The sequence below is a fragment of the Lipophrys pholis genome, assembly GCF_963383615.2.
Source record: "Lipophrys pholis genome assembly, chromosome: 15".
NCBI lineage: Eukaryota > Metazoa > Chordata > Actinopteri > Blenniiformes > Blenniidae > Lipophrys > Lipophrys pholis.
Window position 1 is genome coordinate 25,154,139 of NC_137642.1, and position 17,142 is coordinate 25,171,280.

At 41.0% G+C, this 17,142-nt stretch overlaps 1 protein-coding gene across 1 annotated transcript in view; it reads right to left on the minus strand.

Annotated features, from left to right (window-relative positions):
- Positions 1-17,142, minus strand: part of epas1b (endothelial PAS domain protein 1b) — a 48,658-nt gene that overhangs the window by 14,271 nt on the left and 17,245 nt on the right. The window contains exons 2-6 of the mRNA XM_080481970.1: positions 11,214-11,407; positions 5,578-5,723; positions 4,249-4,336; positions 2,248-2,366; positions 1,722-1,924 (exon numbers count right to left, since the gene is read on the minus strand). Coding sequence (XP_080338096.1) covers positions 1,722-1,924; positions 2,248-2,366; positions 4,249-4,336; positions 5,578-5,723; positions 11,214-11,407 — 750 coding nt within the window. The remainder of the gene's footprint in view (positions 1-1,721; positions 1,925-2,247; positions 2,367-4,248; positions 4,337-5,577; positions 5,724-11,213; positions 11,408-17,142) is intronic.

Here is a 17,142-nt window from a genome sequence, read left to right on the forward strand (position 1 = left end):
GCTCTATAATCTGGGTGTTAGAAGAGGAAGATGCTCTATTATCTGGATGTTAGATGATGACGCTCTCTAATCTGGATTTTGGTGGCGGAACATGCTCTATAATCTGGGTGTTGGACGAGGAAGATGCTCTATAATCTGGATGTTTTCGAAGAGGAAGATGCTCTATAATCTGGATGATAGCACTTCTTGAAAGAAGCAGATTCATGAGCCGATGAAAATGAGAAGAAGGAACAACAAAACAAAGGATATTAAGTACTGACGTGCACAGTGCTAATGCTAATGCTAATGCTACTCACAGGTAACAATAGTCACAGAACTGACGTCACTACCGGAATAACTGCAGAGAGTTTGAACCCAAACGGTGTAAATAAAACACAGAAAGCTGTGTCTCATTATTTTCTTTGACTCTTCTGTTTTCCTTCCTCTCGCGCTGCCAGACATGAGCTAAAGAAACTTTCTGTCCCTCCTCTAATGAGTCTAAGCCCCCGCTGAGCCAAGAGTTTGACCCACCTCCTGGAAACTCATTTGTGTAATTGGAGAGCAGATTTGGGCGGCTATTAAGTCGCACCAAAATGCACAAAATAAGAAACAGAAAAATGGCTCCTTGTTCGTGATGCGGTCATGCGAGCGACACACAAACACGGGGGAAAGGAACCTTTGTCCCGCGCCAGCGGCTTGATAAGATTACAGGTTTGTGAGCTTGTGTAACTTTGGATCTGTGAATATGTGCAGTGTTCGTGATTCAAACGGGAGTAACAATGAGTTCCAGTCAGGGATTCACCGATACCAGAAATTCATCCGATAACCAATATTCACCGATATTGGTTTTATTCTGAAAAATAGACATTAGTGAATATGAACGATCTTCAGTGCAAAACACGTTTTGTTTGTACAATTTACATCTGTGAAATATATAAATAGAACGATTTCCTGACAATATTCATTCAGTCTGATTCATCCGCCACACTCATCCATTGTTTTCTGCATATTGCGTAATGACACAAATTGGACGATTATGATATGATGACCAGTTAAATCATGCATCCTTAGTTACGATTGTCCCGGAATTCTGAGCTATTCTTGAAAGTGGAGGCTCAAAATTCTATAGTTATATAATAATTATATAGTTATTATTTACAGCATTGTTTTTTTAAATTTTTTCTCTCATAAATAAATAATCCGAATCAGACGTATTTCTACTTTATTAATCCCTGGAGGAAAAGCAGAGAGAGTTAGAAAGAGAAAAGCTGTGCTAGAGTAATGTAAGTTGATGTGAACAGAGACGTTATTCCCAGATCCAAATTCAACGTTCTGAGGAAAAATATAATGTATTTCAGCACATTTTATCATTTTCTCACAAAGTATAAGTACACATCTATCACATTTCTTAAATTAAAAAAAATTACTGAAAATAAGTAATTTTTTTTACTAGGCGTTTACTTTTTTTATTCAATTATTTTATTACTATTTATTTATTAAAGAAGTTTTTATTTTGCTTTTTTTTTTTTTATAATTTTGTAGAATAATTTTTACAATAATAAAATAAAACTAAAATAAGATTAAGTCAATTATATCACCAATATTTGCTAATCCTTCATTGTTTTTAATAATAAATAGAGTAAAAATAATAATAAAAAAATAAATAAAAGCTCATAAAGTCAACTACAAGTTCTAAATGACCCAGTAATTTAGTATTAAAGCCGTTTCCCGTGGGCTGGTACCTGTCGTCGCAGTAGGTGAACTTCATGTCCATGCTGTGTCTGCTCAGGAAGGTCCGGCTGTCCAGCGGCGTGTCGATGTTGGACGGGTGCGGGATGGGTTCGCACATCAGGACGGCGCAGGTGAGCGGCGGCTCTTTGAAGCCGCACAGCACCCGCGGAGGGCAGCTGCTGTACATCTTCAGGTGTCCGGTGCAGTGCAGCACCTGCGGGGACGAGGAGACGAGCGACGCTGAGAACCGGAACCTTTGGGTCGGGCCACGACGCTGGAAAGTTACTGGTTAAGTGTCGGAATACGGAGTTCATATCTTTTATTAAGTTTGAGGATATTTTCTGGACGTCTTAGATGTAAAAAAAAATTATTAAAAGCACAAAAAGGGAAAAATGCATTTATTCCCATTTTTGCACTCTTTTTAAATCAATATTTCTAATTCTGCTCCGGTTAAAAACGTGTGTGTGTGTGTGTGCAGCGTTTTGATCCAAATGATCTGCATGTGTAAATAAAGTCACTGTTTGGGGTCCACGTTACCTTCCAGCTGGCCGACTTGAGGTTGACGGTGCGCCCCCTGTTGGTCACCGTGCACTTCATCCTCATGAAGAAATCCCGCTCCGTGCTCAACTCCTTGCCTTTCTTACCGAAGCCGCTCCCTTCAAGACACAAGACGAACGCAGCGGCGAGTTAAAATTCAGGCCTGACGAGCGGATAATGTGAGAAATGAAGAAGAGACAAATATGTCCTCGACAATTCGTAGAACTGAGAGGAAAAAAAAGAAGCAAAAACTGATGAGATTCTTTAAACTTTAGGCGACTTTTAATGTCATCATCATTATTGGTTTTTTTACTTCTTTGTGTTCAGCAACAAGTCTTAAAAAGGAGCCGGGAGCTCATTTTATCTCGCCTCTCGTGTGTCAGTGGGAACCGAGGACGTGACGTTATGGCCGCCTGTTACATCACAGGGGTCAAAGTTCGGGTGCCAAAGTGTGTCGGCGCTCACAAGCGCGTCTTTATCTCTTCGTGTAGTTCCACGTACGACACGGAAATAAATCTCGGAGAGCGCTCGTGTTCCCATGAGCCCGTGTGTGTGTGTGTGTGTGTGTGTGTGTGTGTGTGTGTGTGTGTGTGTGTGTGTGTAATATCCTTTACATAAACCACAGGAGTTTAGACATTTTTTCCCAGGAAAGTAAAAACAAGGTAAAGTATCAGATACCCAGTATTTGTGTATTTCTGCATTTTCTTACTTGCTTTTCTTTGCATTAGATTATGTAACACTTTCTGCCACACACACGCATGTTTGATTGTGCGTTTCCTCGTTTTATCATCTTTCCTTCCCTTCAACAACACACACACACACACACACACACACACACACACACACACACACACACACACACACACACACACACACACACACACACACACACACACACACACACACACACACACACACACACACACACACACACCTCTGTATTTGACCTCTGACCTTCTGTCCTCATGTTTGTTCTGGACACTTGTTCAGATATACAGTATTATATAATCACATGTATAGTTTTTTTTGGTTTTATCCTGGTTTCCGGACATTAATTACATCCTGCAGGCTCTGAATGAAGATTTAGGAGCTGCAGAGTTGAGTGGAACATGTGTGACTGACATTATAGAAATAAACGGTTTCCTCCTATCTCATCGACCCTTTGAACCTAAAACAAGCCGCATGCTGACCTGAAATCTATTTATGTTGAGTTAACAGGCGTCGACTTGTGGTTCAGGCCTTCGGTGCAGCGCTGATACTATATGTAGTGCTCCGGCAACAGGAAGTGAAGAGTTTTATTGTCAGTATAGTTTCATAGTTACACAGCAACGTTTCGAAAACGATGTCCGTCTCCACGGAAACAGCAGAAATGCTGGTCTGGTGCCTGGACAGATGACCATGTTGGATTGTTATTACGGTGACTGTCAAAATAAAACTACCAAGTCCCAGGAGAATATGGACTGGGAGTCATGACACTCTGGAGGAGACTTTGTTCTGATTGTCTCTACTGAGCACGTGCAGAATAACTGTTTATAACAGGCCTGGTGCGCATGCACAGGAGCAGCATTTTAGAAAAGTTGCATTTTTACCCTGTTTCCATGGAGACGGAGTCGGAGTGTTTCCAAAAAGTACCATTTTACCCTGTTTCCATGGAGACGGAGTCGGCGCGCTTACGAAAAGCTGCATTTTCAGAGGCTCCAAGCACCGTTGTCATGGAAACGGATGCCCAAAATGCAATGAAAGTTTTCTGTTTTAACCTCAAAACGCTGTTGTGCAAACGGGTCCGATAACAGGTCAACGAGAACCGTGTGTGTGTGTGTGTGTGTTATGTGATGACTTGTCCGTGGTGCATCCTGCCTTCATCCATAGTCAGCCGGGATTAACTCCAGCACCCAGCGACCCCTGGGTCGCAGGGTGCGTCGACCGTCTCTCTCTCTCTCTCTCTCTCTCTCTCTCTCCCTCCCTCCCTCCCTCCCACTGAAACGTGAAATGTGTGCTGACCAGCTGTCTTCATTGTGAGGTTTTCTCTGATCTCCTCGTGGTCACACGGATGAGTGAAGTCGAAGATGCTGTGGCCGGTGAGCTCCACCTGGAAAACAACAACAACAACAACAACTCAATATATTAAATAAATAGAAATACAGATCAATCAGTTAGATCAGGTGACTTTCAAAGCAAGTTTCCCCGCACTTGGCACGTCCTCTAAGCTCTAACCGGGGTCTGACTTCAGACTATTTTTCTGGCAGAAGCTTGTTTGGGATAAACAGGAGTCACGTCCAGAAACGCAAAACACACTTGTGTACGCAAGACGCCGAGGAAAATCGACACGGATTGCGATCCAAGGGTTTACTGTAAACTCCCTCCTCTTCCATGAACTGCTTTTCAAGTAAAAACTGGTCATGTTTAGAGATGTGACTGTCTGCACACACACACACACACACACACACACACACACACACACACACACACACACACACACACACACACACACACACACACACACACACACACACACACACACACACACACACACACACACACACACACACACACACACACGAGAGGCATTTCACACAAATATGGCAGAATCGTCTGCGTCGCGGTTTACAGCCACACTTCATCTCCACCTGCGTCCGTCTGCTTCAGTTTGAAAACAGAAACTAGTAAAACATTATTCTTACAATAACTGATTATCCATGGCATAACTTAATCCCTCATTAACTATTCTGTCTTTGGAAAAAAAAAAACTAAGGAATTGGTTGTTTATTCGCATGATTGTCAACGTTAGCCCAACATGTTTACCTTTGTAAACTCTTTTAGTTTGTGAAATATGCAGGTTTTAAAAGGGGACATCAAAAAATAATAATTCTGCATAACTTTACAAAATAATAAATTATTTAATTAGTTTTTTAAGGAAAAAAAGTCAAGAAAAAGAAAGAAATAAGAAAGACTTTTAAAACCACGTGTCTTAATTTTCCTTTTACCGTTGTAAACTCCTTTAAAAGAAGAAAATGCTGCATCACTTTACTAAATACATTTTTTTATTTGTTTTTTTTTAAGAAAAAAGGAAAGAAAAAGAAAAAAGAAAGAAAAAAGAAAATACAAAAAAAGAAAATTCTCTTTTCCAACTTTTAAAACCACGTGTGATAATTTTCTTGAAGTATTTCGTTCTATTTTAACGTATAAACACAATAGTTTGTCCACAGTTGCATATTAACTCAGCAACAGCTGATCTCCATTCAGAAGTCACAACTTTCCCGTTCGCCCTTGTGGCTCTTGAACGCATCGCAGGACCCGACGCGCGCCAACACATAGAGACAGCAGCCTTACCTGCGTGAGCCCCATGAATTTGCTGATGTTCTCGGACAGGAAGATCATGTCGCCGTCTGACGTTACCACGGTGACGAAGCCCTCCAGAGACTTCAGGTACAGGCTGTCCATCTGTCCGTCCTCGTCGTTCGCATCGGTGGAGCAGCCTGCGAGGAAAAACACCAGGAAGGGTCAGGGTACGCCTCGTCGGATCGGACTGAGACGTGTGCTTGGTCGTACGCTTTGGGGGACAAAAATGGAAGTTTCCATTAGGAAATCAACAAATGGGGTCGAGCTGTGGTTTGACATCTTTTCCACAGGATATTTACAAGTTAAAAAAATTAATAATTAAAGGCGGGATTAGGTAACTGGTAAATGAAGTGGATTGTCTTTGTTTTTGGAGTTTGGGTTTTCCTGATCTCCTCTCACACTTATTATTATTCGGTGACTCTTAAGGCGCCGTTTACACGACAACGTTTTCCAGGGAAAACGCAAACATTTCGTTGCGTTTCGGGTGTCCGCTTTCACTAGAATGTTGCTCGGAGCCACTGAAAGCACAACTTTATGAAAACGGCGGGTTGACAGTCACCGCAATAACAATCCAACTTGGTCATCTGTCCCTACGAATGTCTGTGTACTCGCCGCTGTTAATATTATAGCGTGTTGTCCTCGGTTGCATGCATGTGTGGTTTCACTACAAAAACAACCAACAGCAGCCCCTGGTGGCCCAACATGCTAACTACATGATTTTCAGTGTTTCTCCGGAAAAAGAATATCGTGTTATCGTGTAAACGGCCAAATCTCCTGAAACGAAAAGGCTAAAACGATGTGTTTTCACTTGAAACGTCGTGTAAACGGGGCCTGGGTCTTTAGATGCACAAGTTACAGGTGGGTGGGATACTGCGAGTACAACACAGGTGGAAACCTCAGTACAGGACGGTGGCCTTAAGTTGGGAAGGGGGACTAGATGTGCGCCCTGTGGGACGATTGTCGAACCAAGCAAACCCACAAACACAATAAGCAATTATCCTCAAATGTGTTTGCTCGCAGTATCTAAACATTTATACACAGAGACTCCGTCCTGTCCACGGTGTGTTGTTTGAGGGCGAATTCAACAAAAAAAAACACACAGCTCTCGCCCTGCTGGCTCCGGCTCAACAGGGAGTGTGTGCATGTGTGTGTGTGTGTGTGTGTGTGTGTGTGGACTTCACGCTGAACAAAGCCCAGTAGTCGATGGGGGTGGAGGGTGGGAAGCTCGCAATTCCTCCAGTGTGCTTCCCTGAGATAAGAGACAAGCCGTTCTCAAGGCCCCCGGCGAGGCCTGGGGCTTGGAGTTTGGATCCGGGCCCAGATAGCGTCGGTCCTCTGGGGAGCCGGAGGAGGGGGTGATGGGGGAGGTTAACCCCCAGCCCAGAGCTTTCCCATGAGCCCCAGGGAGCCGAGGGAGACTCTCGAGGCCCCGGACCAGCAGTACCTTTGGCCTAAATAGTGAGCTGTGATTAACCGGCCGTTTGGACGGAGTTGCACTTTTGATTTTCCTTCTTGTTGTTCTTCGGTTGCGTAACAACCCCAGATTGAGAATAATGGGTCGCAGAGCCTCGGCAGGGACAGCTGCTGCTGCTGCTGCTGCTGCTGCTGCTGTTGCCGCTGCCGCGATAATCGTTTCCTCTCGCATTCGAACTCCCGAGTCGAGTGGCGAGGAAAAACGTTGTTTTTCATTCCTCCGCTGGCTGATCCAGCGTCTGATCTCCGGCGCAGGTTCACACAGAAAACTTGAAAAGAGCAAAGCTCAAACAGAAAGCATCAAAGGAAACCTCCATCACGTCACCCAACGCCGCTCTGATCCGGGCCTCAGCCGCCATGACTCAACTTGCTCTTTTTGTTTTTTGTTGTTTTCTCCATTATTAGAGGGAATCAGGTCAAATAAACGACGAATGGCGACAGAAGACATTCAAAACACTAAATTCATCACCAAAACGCAAACACTCGTCCAGTAATTTAAGAAATCCTTGTACTCATGAGGAGATTTCAAGTACAAGCACATTTTATTACTTCTACTTTTAGTTTTAAAACAGATATTTTAAAATTTAAAAATGATATATTTCTCACATTTGTTGGCATTCATGTAATTCTTTAGTTACTGCTGCTCTTGAGAGTTACCAGGAGTGAAGAGCACAGCTTCTTCTTTACACTTCATTCTTTCTCATCTGTCTTTCTCTCCAAATGAAATGAGAGTAAAATGTTGTAAAAACCAGGACTCGAGTATTGAAAGATGAAAGTAATGTAGCAGAGTATTTTGTTACTTAAGGTTACTTTGGGGGTCTTTCTGGCAGGTCGGCGGAAGTCGTCCATGTTTCTGACTTGTTCTGAACCAAAGATGCACTTTGGGTTTTTCTCGGGTCTCTGCATCGAACCAGCTTACATAACAAGGTGTTCCCTGCATATACAGTGTGTGTGTGTGTGTGTGTGTGTGTGTGTGTGTGTGTGTGTGTGTGTGTGTGTGTGCCAGCATGCGTGGCGCCAAGGCGGCCCCGCTGTTATGGCTAGCGGAGGCTCAGGCAGCGGCGGGGAGGGGGGCGGAGCTTCATCGCCTCCTCGCCAATCGCTGCGTTCCATCGCCGAGCAATCAGAGCGACCTGATAACGCTGCAATCTGCCTGCTTCATCTCTAACCCCCCCCCCCCCCCCCACCCCCCACCCCACCCCACCGCTTCTCCGCCCTCATTACCCACTCTCTGTTAAAAGCACCGAGAAAGGTCTGTGTTGTATTTGGTGATATATAAATCTAGTCTAGTCTAGTTTATCGTTTGTCTGTCTAAACCGGTCAGAATGTTTGCCTTTAAAATCACGACACCCTCAGATTAAGGCGCAAACAAGCGAATTAGGTTATTACTGGTTTGGTGTAACTAAAAGTGAGCGCTGCAAACTTAAAAACTATTCTATACTATACTTTCTGTGCTTGTAAAATCTAAGCATAGTTGTATTCATGCATGTTGATTCCACGTCTTGCAACAAGATGTGGAATCTATTTTATATTGCATATTTATACAAAAAAAAAAATAAAAAATGTAAATAAACAGGTAAACTTTACCTGAACTTTTTCTGCGTTTTCTCTCTTTACAATTATTTATTTTAAAAGATGAAATATAATTTAGGTGTTTACTGTTTAAAATTTGAATGTAAAATTGAAGCTTTGCATAATGTGGACATCTACTATTTAACCCTTTAAATCTAATTAATCTACTTGCAAAAAGCATGAAAAAAGACAAAAAAAAGAAATGCATTTTAACTGAATCATGATTTTAAAATGATGCTTAACAGGAAAATACAGATTTTGAATCTTTTTAATGCTCATTTCATTGTTATTTTGTGTCATTTTGTGTAAAATTGGAATCTTTTGGAAACTACAAACTCTGCGCAGAGAAATTAAAGGGCCAGTTCAATCAAATTACCAAAAAAAACCCTCGTAGACCATTTAACATGCATCTTTAAATCTGAAAGTTTTAGAGACTAATTATGTTTAATAGCCTCAAACAATCCCTGAAATGACATTTATAATAATGACTTTCTATTTGCTTTTAGCAGAATGAACGCAATCAGCAGCAAAAACACAACATTTACTCCAGGATCTATGGGTTTTCTACTTTTTCTCTAAAAATCTCTGGTGATTAAAGTCCTGATTGATTAATTCAGTGATGAATGATGAGCCACAAATCAAAAGAAATGTGTAGCGGCGATCAGTGTTTCCCCTGCGAACAATGGCGAGCCGTCAATAGAAAAAGCATTAAACGTTACATAAGGGGAGCACAATGGCACGTTGCAGCAGCAGAGCTGAGATTTCTCGATAAGGGTAATCTGCTGCATTAATCACAATCCTTTCCTGTTCCACTGACGCGTTGTTATTGCAATAGCTCGTTGAGCTGCCAGCGTTTGTTAAATGGCTGTACGACCTGCTTCAAGAGGCTCAGATCGTGATCAGATTAGTGAAGCTGCTGGAGGAAGATTCATGAAGATCATTTGTTCAACATCAAAACGTGTTTAACTGATAAAAACTCAACTTCTAATGGACGTTTTGGCGGTCCAAAGGACTGATCGCTTAAAATTAGAGCAGTTTTGCCGCTTCTCTTTAAGAGAAATTCCATTTTTTATTCCATTTTTGCCACATTTTGACGTTCTCTGATGTCGTCTGGAGACTCCAGGAATCTCAGAACAATGGCCGTGCTTCCCTCGCCGTCTAATTTTAACGGGAGGAAGGAGCGCGAGGAGAAAGAGGCCAAGAAATGTTTTCACGCGACAAACCGACGCGAAAACACGGCGATCAAAACGGTCACATTCACCCAACACTTTACATCGTCTCCTTTTCGTTCAGAGCTGATTCCACAGTTTGAATTAAACGTATTGTAAGTATTTCAAAAGTAATCGGATTTAGGAAAACATAACGGTAAAAAATATAAATTTACTGTGATATCGCAGACTTATTCTATTTATACTTGACGTGAAAAGTGAAATTAAAGTAAAATTAAAGTAAAAAAACAGGGTTAGGGTTATAAAAAAATTAAATTAAATTAAACTAAATACAATTTGAAACAGGGTGTCAATAATGTCCCAACAATGGAATACCTGCCAGTAACAGTATTTTGGCCATTTTAAACAAAATTAAGCCAATTAACTATTAAAGTTATATGTTCCAGAAGAAAAATGCATAAAAACTGAAAAGCCTTTTATTATTGGCTAGAGTTGGTACATTATGCAGATCTTTTTTTTTAAATTTTATTTCAACAAAATAATAACTAACCAATAATGTAAAAAAATGTTAAATAATTATCAAAATCAAAAAAGAAGATAAAACTAATAAAGACACAATCAGTGGCAAAATGTTCTACTATTGGCTCAAATAATGTTTTTACTATCTTTATTACTTTATTGGCCATAATTGTTGTCTTATTGGCAGCTACTGTAGTGTGCAGTGTAAATTGAGGACAAGAGAAAGAACACTGTTATTATCAATCATTAAATCATCATTACACGTTCGCTGAATGAGGTGTGTGACAACCAGTAATGTAAAACATTTAAATATTTGGTCTTTTTTTAATGTAAAACAGCCACAAATTTTATAATTTTGTCATTTTTTTAATGTAATAAAATAATTTTCTTTTTCAGTTTTTAAATATAATAAAGCCTTTTTTATATATAAATCCACTAATCTAACAATTGGGCCTTTTTTAATGCGATAAATCCAATAATGTAATAATTTGGTCCTTTTTTTAATATAATAAAGCCAAAAATTTAATATTTGTCTTTTTTGATGCAATAAATCCAATAATCTAATAATTCTGGCCCTTTTTAATGTATTAAAGCTAATTATAACAACAATAAAATTGCCTATATATATCAATATATATATATATATTGATATCACATGACTGAATTAAAAATAGATCATGGAATAATACATAAATAAAATTGCATTTCTTTGGGACGGTTACAGGTTTTTTTGAGGTTGCCTATGAAAAATACATTTAGTGGATGGTATAGATGCATTGATTCACTGTGGATATAAACCGTGTGAAGCGTTCAGTCACGGTTGTAAAGAAACGAGGACTTGATTGGTTGTTTGCCGGTGTGGTGGTTGGGTGCGGCGTGTGCGGCGGTTCGTACTCATGGCGAGCAGCTTGCGCGTGCGCAGGAAGCTGATGGCCAGCCTCATGATGGAGGCCTTGTCCAGGTGGGCGCTGACACTGTGGGGTAACGGCAGCTGGTGGGCCAGCTCGTAGAAGACCTCCGTCTCTTTGCTGCGTCGGCATCGCGCCGCGTCGCGAGACTTCTCCTTCCGGCGCTCCGAGCTGCTCCTGCTGGCACAGAACACACACACACACACACACACACACACACACACACACACACACACACACACACACACACACAGCTGAAACCGCCACTCTGCTCTTTGCTTTTCCTGGGAAAGTGCAGAACAAAAAAAGCAAAAAAATCTATCCTCGACACATCTGGGTACCGGGGGAGGGGCTTCATGCGAGGGGGCGGAGCCTAAAAGGGACGTTCAGTGATCCCACAGGGAAAATAAAGATTTAGCATTGCCGCTAACTTTACGTAAAGATGGCGGGATGAGGTGGAGTTGTGAAGAGATTCCAAACTTTCAACTAAAGATTTATTTAATAAATTTGAAATGTAAAGTTCAAAATTTGCTTTTTCTTTTCTTTTTTCTCTTTTCTTTCCCCCTTATTTACTTTTCTTACTTTCCTCTTCTTCAGTTTTTCCCTTTCCTTCTCCATTTGTTCCCTTCTTTCTATTTTCTTTGTTCCTCATTTCCATTCCTCTTTTAACTCTTCTTCCCTCTTTTGTTCTTTCCTTCCTCCTTCCTCCTTTGTACCTTTTATTTTTTTTCTCTTTCTATTTTCTCTCCGCTTCTCAATCTTTTCTCTCTTTGTTCTCCCTTTCCCTTCATTTCCTCTTTTCTCCTTTTCCTCCCTCTATCCTTCCTTTCCTTCTCTCCGACATCCTTCCCTTCTTTCAACCTGTTGCCACAGTCTTTTCTCCGGGTCTGAACTCATTATCTTTCACTATCAGCCTCAATAATGATTCGTTCATCAGGAACTCTGATTCAATCAACTATTTCCAAACTCCGTCTTCTTTTAAAGCCTGTTTATTTATTTATTTAGGAGTTTTTTCTGCAAATTAAACATAAAAGCTCACGAAAAAAAAAAAATATCTTTTTCAACGTCTGGCTGCATTTGTTTTTTTGTGTTTGTTTGTTCAGCTCATTTATTTGAAGTAAGAAGTATTGACTGCTTTGGAAATGAGGGACGCTACGTGCCAGATGCGGCGTACAACTCTTTTAAAAAAGTAAGCTCTTAAAGCTGCATTTTTAGATTTTAGGAATGCCTCTTTGGTGCACCGGGTGGCAGCAGTGAGTCGGTTCCTCAGAGATTAAGAAGTTTACTATAAGTCACTCAATGAATTTCCCGCTCTTACTGCGGGTTCTTGTATTGACGCAGTAAGAGTGGAGTGAGTCCCTGCACCACCTGGTGGTACAAAACGGCATTACACGACAGAGCGGGATGAGGCTAGCCGCTTCGCTTGGTGACTTTTTTAACAAAAAATATGACGTACTGTAGCTTTAAGGCTGTCCCTTATCAATAAATGCGTGGTTATTTAATGTCCAAAAGCAGAAACTGGATACAATGCTGCAATATAAACACTGGATTTATTCTAATCCGAGGCTTAAAATCTTCTCACAGCACTTCTCTCCAGTACAAACACCGTCTATAAACACTTCACGATATCAGTGAGCAGGACTCTGGGTGTTTTCCAAGGATATTGTTTATTTCTTTAAGGCTCTGAAATGAAATCGGTGTGATTTTTAACATGGGAGCTCAAACGGATGAAGCCAGAGCAGAAGAACGACCCATATTAGGGGTTTGGTTTCATCTGAGCTCTGACATCAAGAAGAAGAAACTACCAATCGTATGACTAGCTAAGTAATCAACACCTATTTTGACGAGCAATTATTCTTATTAGGTAAATTTTTGAAAAGCAAAAAAAGCAGAAATGGTCCTATTTCGGCGGTTTTCTTCATTCCGTCGTTACACTTTTTTGGTTGTCGATTGGGTTTTGTTCCAGGACAAAACGTGACACACTGAAGGCAACACTGGTTGGCCTTTTCTCACATTATAAAGAACAAATAATGAATCAAAATCCACTCTGATGTTTAATCCTTTGTTTTGTTCATTATTTCCTTTAGTCAATCATGAAGTGTGAAGTGATATTTTCTCAATTTTGTGGGCCAATAAGATATTTCAAGCAACATTTCAAGGTCTGGATTTAACTTTTTTAGCCATTTGCTGACATTTTGAAGCACAATCAGTGATTCAAGTAAGTACTCAGAAGATTAGTCAACAGTGATACGCGGTGACTGCATTGGTTGTGTAAACGGAGGCACAAACAGCGGATGAGGTGTTTTCCTGCATAAATGCAGGTTTTCCTCCATAATCAGTGACACGATGCAGATTTATCAAACCAGATGGCATCGCTGCCGGTTCAGACCTGCAGCCGCATGAACCCAGCAACTCCGAAAAACAAAGTGAAAGAGAATCGACAAACGCTGAAACACAAACATCCAAAATGTAGATGTGCAAAAAGAGACACAAGCTGAAAAAAAACAAAACGCTCTAAAAGGGAGGTACAACTCCAAGATAAGATGAGCGAAAGGAGCTGGATTAAATGACCCGAACTGACATTTAAAATGTTAATTTTCAATATTTTACAGGTTTTCTGTTGCAACCTGTTACAGTTCAAACACAACAGGAAGTCAGAACAAACAAAGCAGAGGAGGATCTTACTGTTCGGCCATATAGAAAAATACACAAAGCACCTCAACACAGTAGAGGAAGCTTACAGAAACGCTAAAATTGACTTATGTCTCTGACGTTAATTTATAAGAGGGATAAGACACAATGAAGGAATCAGAATATCAAAGACAGTTTGTGATAGTCTTAGTGAAAAAAAACAACCTAAAAACAATCACATGCATTCAACCTGAGAGCCACAGCCGGTTGATTGTGTAATACCATTTTACACCACAAGATGGTGCAGTGAGTCTCTCCAGCCCTCTTCCTGCATTCATCACTACAGAAAAAGCAGAAGCAGTGGACTTTGACGTGGCTGCTGGTAAATCTCGGGAGAAACAATGACTCGCTACTGCCACCTAGTGCACAAAATCTGAATTACTGAAATCTCCCACCGTAATCACAATTTCAGTTCCCGTCTCCATCGGGATTTGAACCCGGACCCACAAAACACGAGGTACAAAAAGAAGCGGAGGTTGTTGTTGGCTGCAGTGTTTTTGGTTTCACACAGATAACAACTCATTATCAGCCGAATTAAAGTTTTTTTTAAATATCAACCATCCAGGGGTTCGAACCAGGGTCCCTCACATTCAATACCAAGACTTATATATGAAGACGTTACTTAAATCCATCTTCTATATCACTTTATGCAACTTGGTTTTAGAGGAAAACTTTATCGAAATTTAGAAATGTGGTAAACAAAGTATAAAATTCAAAGTTTTAAAACTTTATGAACGCCTAAACACACAGTAAATATTTCAACGTGAGGTTACACACTGAAGTACTGAAATCATGTCGGATATCATATCATTGTGTCAATACTAAGAAATCCCTGATGTTTTAAGGGATTTTAACCTTTTTATCAACCAGATCAGGTCCTTTCAGCTTTTATTTTGGCGATGGAAACTGTAAATACTTCTCAGTCATTTCAATAGGAAAGAAATCAATTCATCCCGACAGATGATTAAATCTGAATTGTTGCAGGAAATAATTCAGGTTTCCCCCGACATTTCACCATCATCTCCTGGTTATTAGTAGTTTAAATGCAGTATCTGCACCTTGATCTGGGAAAAACAGTGTTTCATGTGAGATCAGACATGTTTATGTTTTTTTTAGATTGTCAATTTTTTTTAATCTTGACAATAAACAACAGCAACCCTTTATTTTCGAGCAAGTTTCACTTGTTTCTTTGTTGTGAATTGAGAGAAAACTTTTGATCAATTAACAGGATGACGTTTGTTTTTCTAATGAGTAAAGTATAAGTATAAGATGATCAACCTGAATTCAAACACTTTCCAAGTCATTTTGCTCATTTCAAAATAAATCCAGGGAAATAAAAGCATTTTTCATTGTTTTATAACCCACAGTCCTGCAGAGGAAAGTCAGCTGGCCTGAAGACTTTCTAAAGATCGGGGATCTGTATAGAAAACCAGCTAAAATCTTTTCAACCACAACTCAAACACATTTTAAAAACAAAAAAAAACCTGCGCCACATAAGAGCAGGGCCAGCGGTACAGATTTTAACGCTGCAAAATCCCGACATCCAAACGCGCACCGAGGAGACGGTCGCGTACAATTAGCAGCACAGAAGCGGCATTATCTTATCTCACCGGGCGAGCGTCCCCGTCAATGAGGCCTGAACTCATTAACCCCCGACTGGCAATCGCCCTCATTACCGACGACTCAGCGAAGCTAACTTCGGCTGGATGAGCGTGCGATTGTGTGTCTTTGATGGTGCGAGGCCATTGTTGCCGCAGATCCCGGAGGAACACTTCAGGATATGAAACAATGGGAGTCGCCGCGCTGCGGCCGTTTGATGGACTCGCTCAACCTCGCCGCTAACGTTAGCAGACACACAAATAGGTCGGGAGTTCCACTGTGGAAAGATTTGCTCTTGTTTTTTTTTTTGCCGTTTCTCATCATGCGGCGTTACTATGTGGTGAGATTCCAGAGGGATGTTTCCACCGCTGTACGAGACAAAGAAAGAAGGTATTTCTGAAGGCAAAGTGGCGTCCAACCGGGTGCCTACAAGGTGCACCTGATGTTGTGGTCGGTTCAAGTGGATGGAGCCGCTTTCTACTATTAAAATTCTTTTTAAATTAAAATAATCATACGTATTTGGGCTTAAATGTGCAAGAAAAGTAATTTTGAATGCAAATTAAATACTGAATTTCTTTCACCTCGAGAGAACTTTTGTCTTTCCCGACATTTTCTGAATCAAGAATTGAAATGAAAGTTTTGTACTGCTGTAATTAATGCACCCCGGTTTGATTCGGCTCCTTGTGAGTGCGGTTTGCAGCCGTCTCACTGTGCACACGTGACTTTTTGTTCTTCGTGTACTCGTTAAGTGGCGACTCAACATGAACCGACCAGGTTAACCTCTTCCTCCAGACGTCAGACCGTCGTCCCAACAGGGACGGGACCGACACTGAATGTAGAGAGAAAGAATTCAACACTGGCTTCGTACTGCAGCTGGAACCGTTTTCAACAAGATTGTGGAGAGTTGGACTGAATCTCTGTTCCACTTCATCCTGACGGTGCTGGAAGTGGTTGAGGGCGGAGGTCAGTTGGGATCAGTGTGTCTGTCTGACCAAGTAATCTTTGCTTTGTGTTTTTGAAAAATGAAGCTTGATTTTTTAAACAACTTTTTCAAGGTTGAAACATCTGAAATCAACACTTAAATGGTGTAGGCACATGGTATGGAGAGTATTTGTGTATTAGGATGGCTGGACGGATGGATGATAGATTAAGGTGGATGGATTGATGGATGGATGATAGGTTACGGTGGATGGATGGATGGATGGATGATAGGTTAAGGTGGGAGGATGGATGTATGGATGTATGGATGATAGGTTAAGGTGGATGGATGGATGGATGATAGGTTAAGGTGGATGGATGGATGATAGGTTAAGGTGGATGTATGATAGATTAAGGTGGATGGATGGATGGATGGATGTATGGATGATAGGTTAAGGTGGATGGATGGATGGATGGATGTATGGATGTATGGATGATAGGTTAAGGTGGATGGATGGATGGATGGATGGATGGATGGATGGATGTATGGATGATAGGTTAAGGTGGATGGATGGATGGATGGATGGATGATAGGTTACGGTGGGAGGATGGATGGATGGGTGGATGACAGGTTAAGGTGGATGGATGGATGGATGATAGAGTAAGGTGGATGGATGGATGGATGATAGGTTAAGGTGGATGTATGA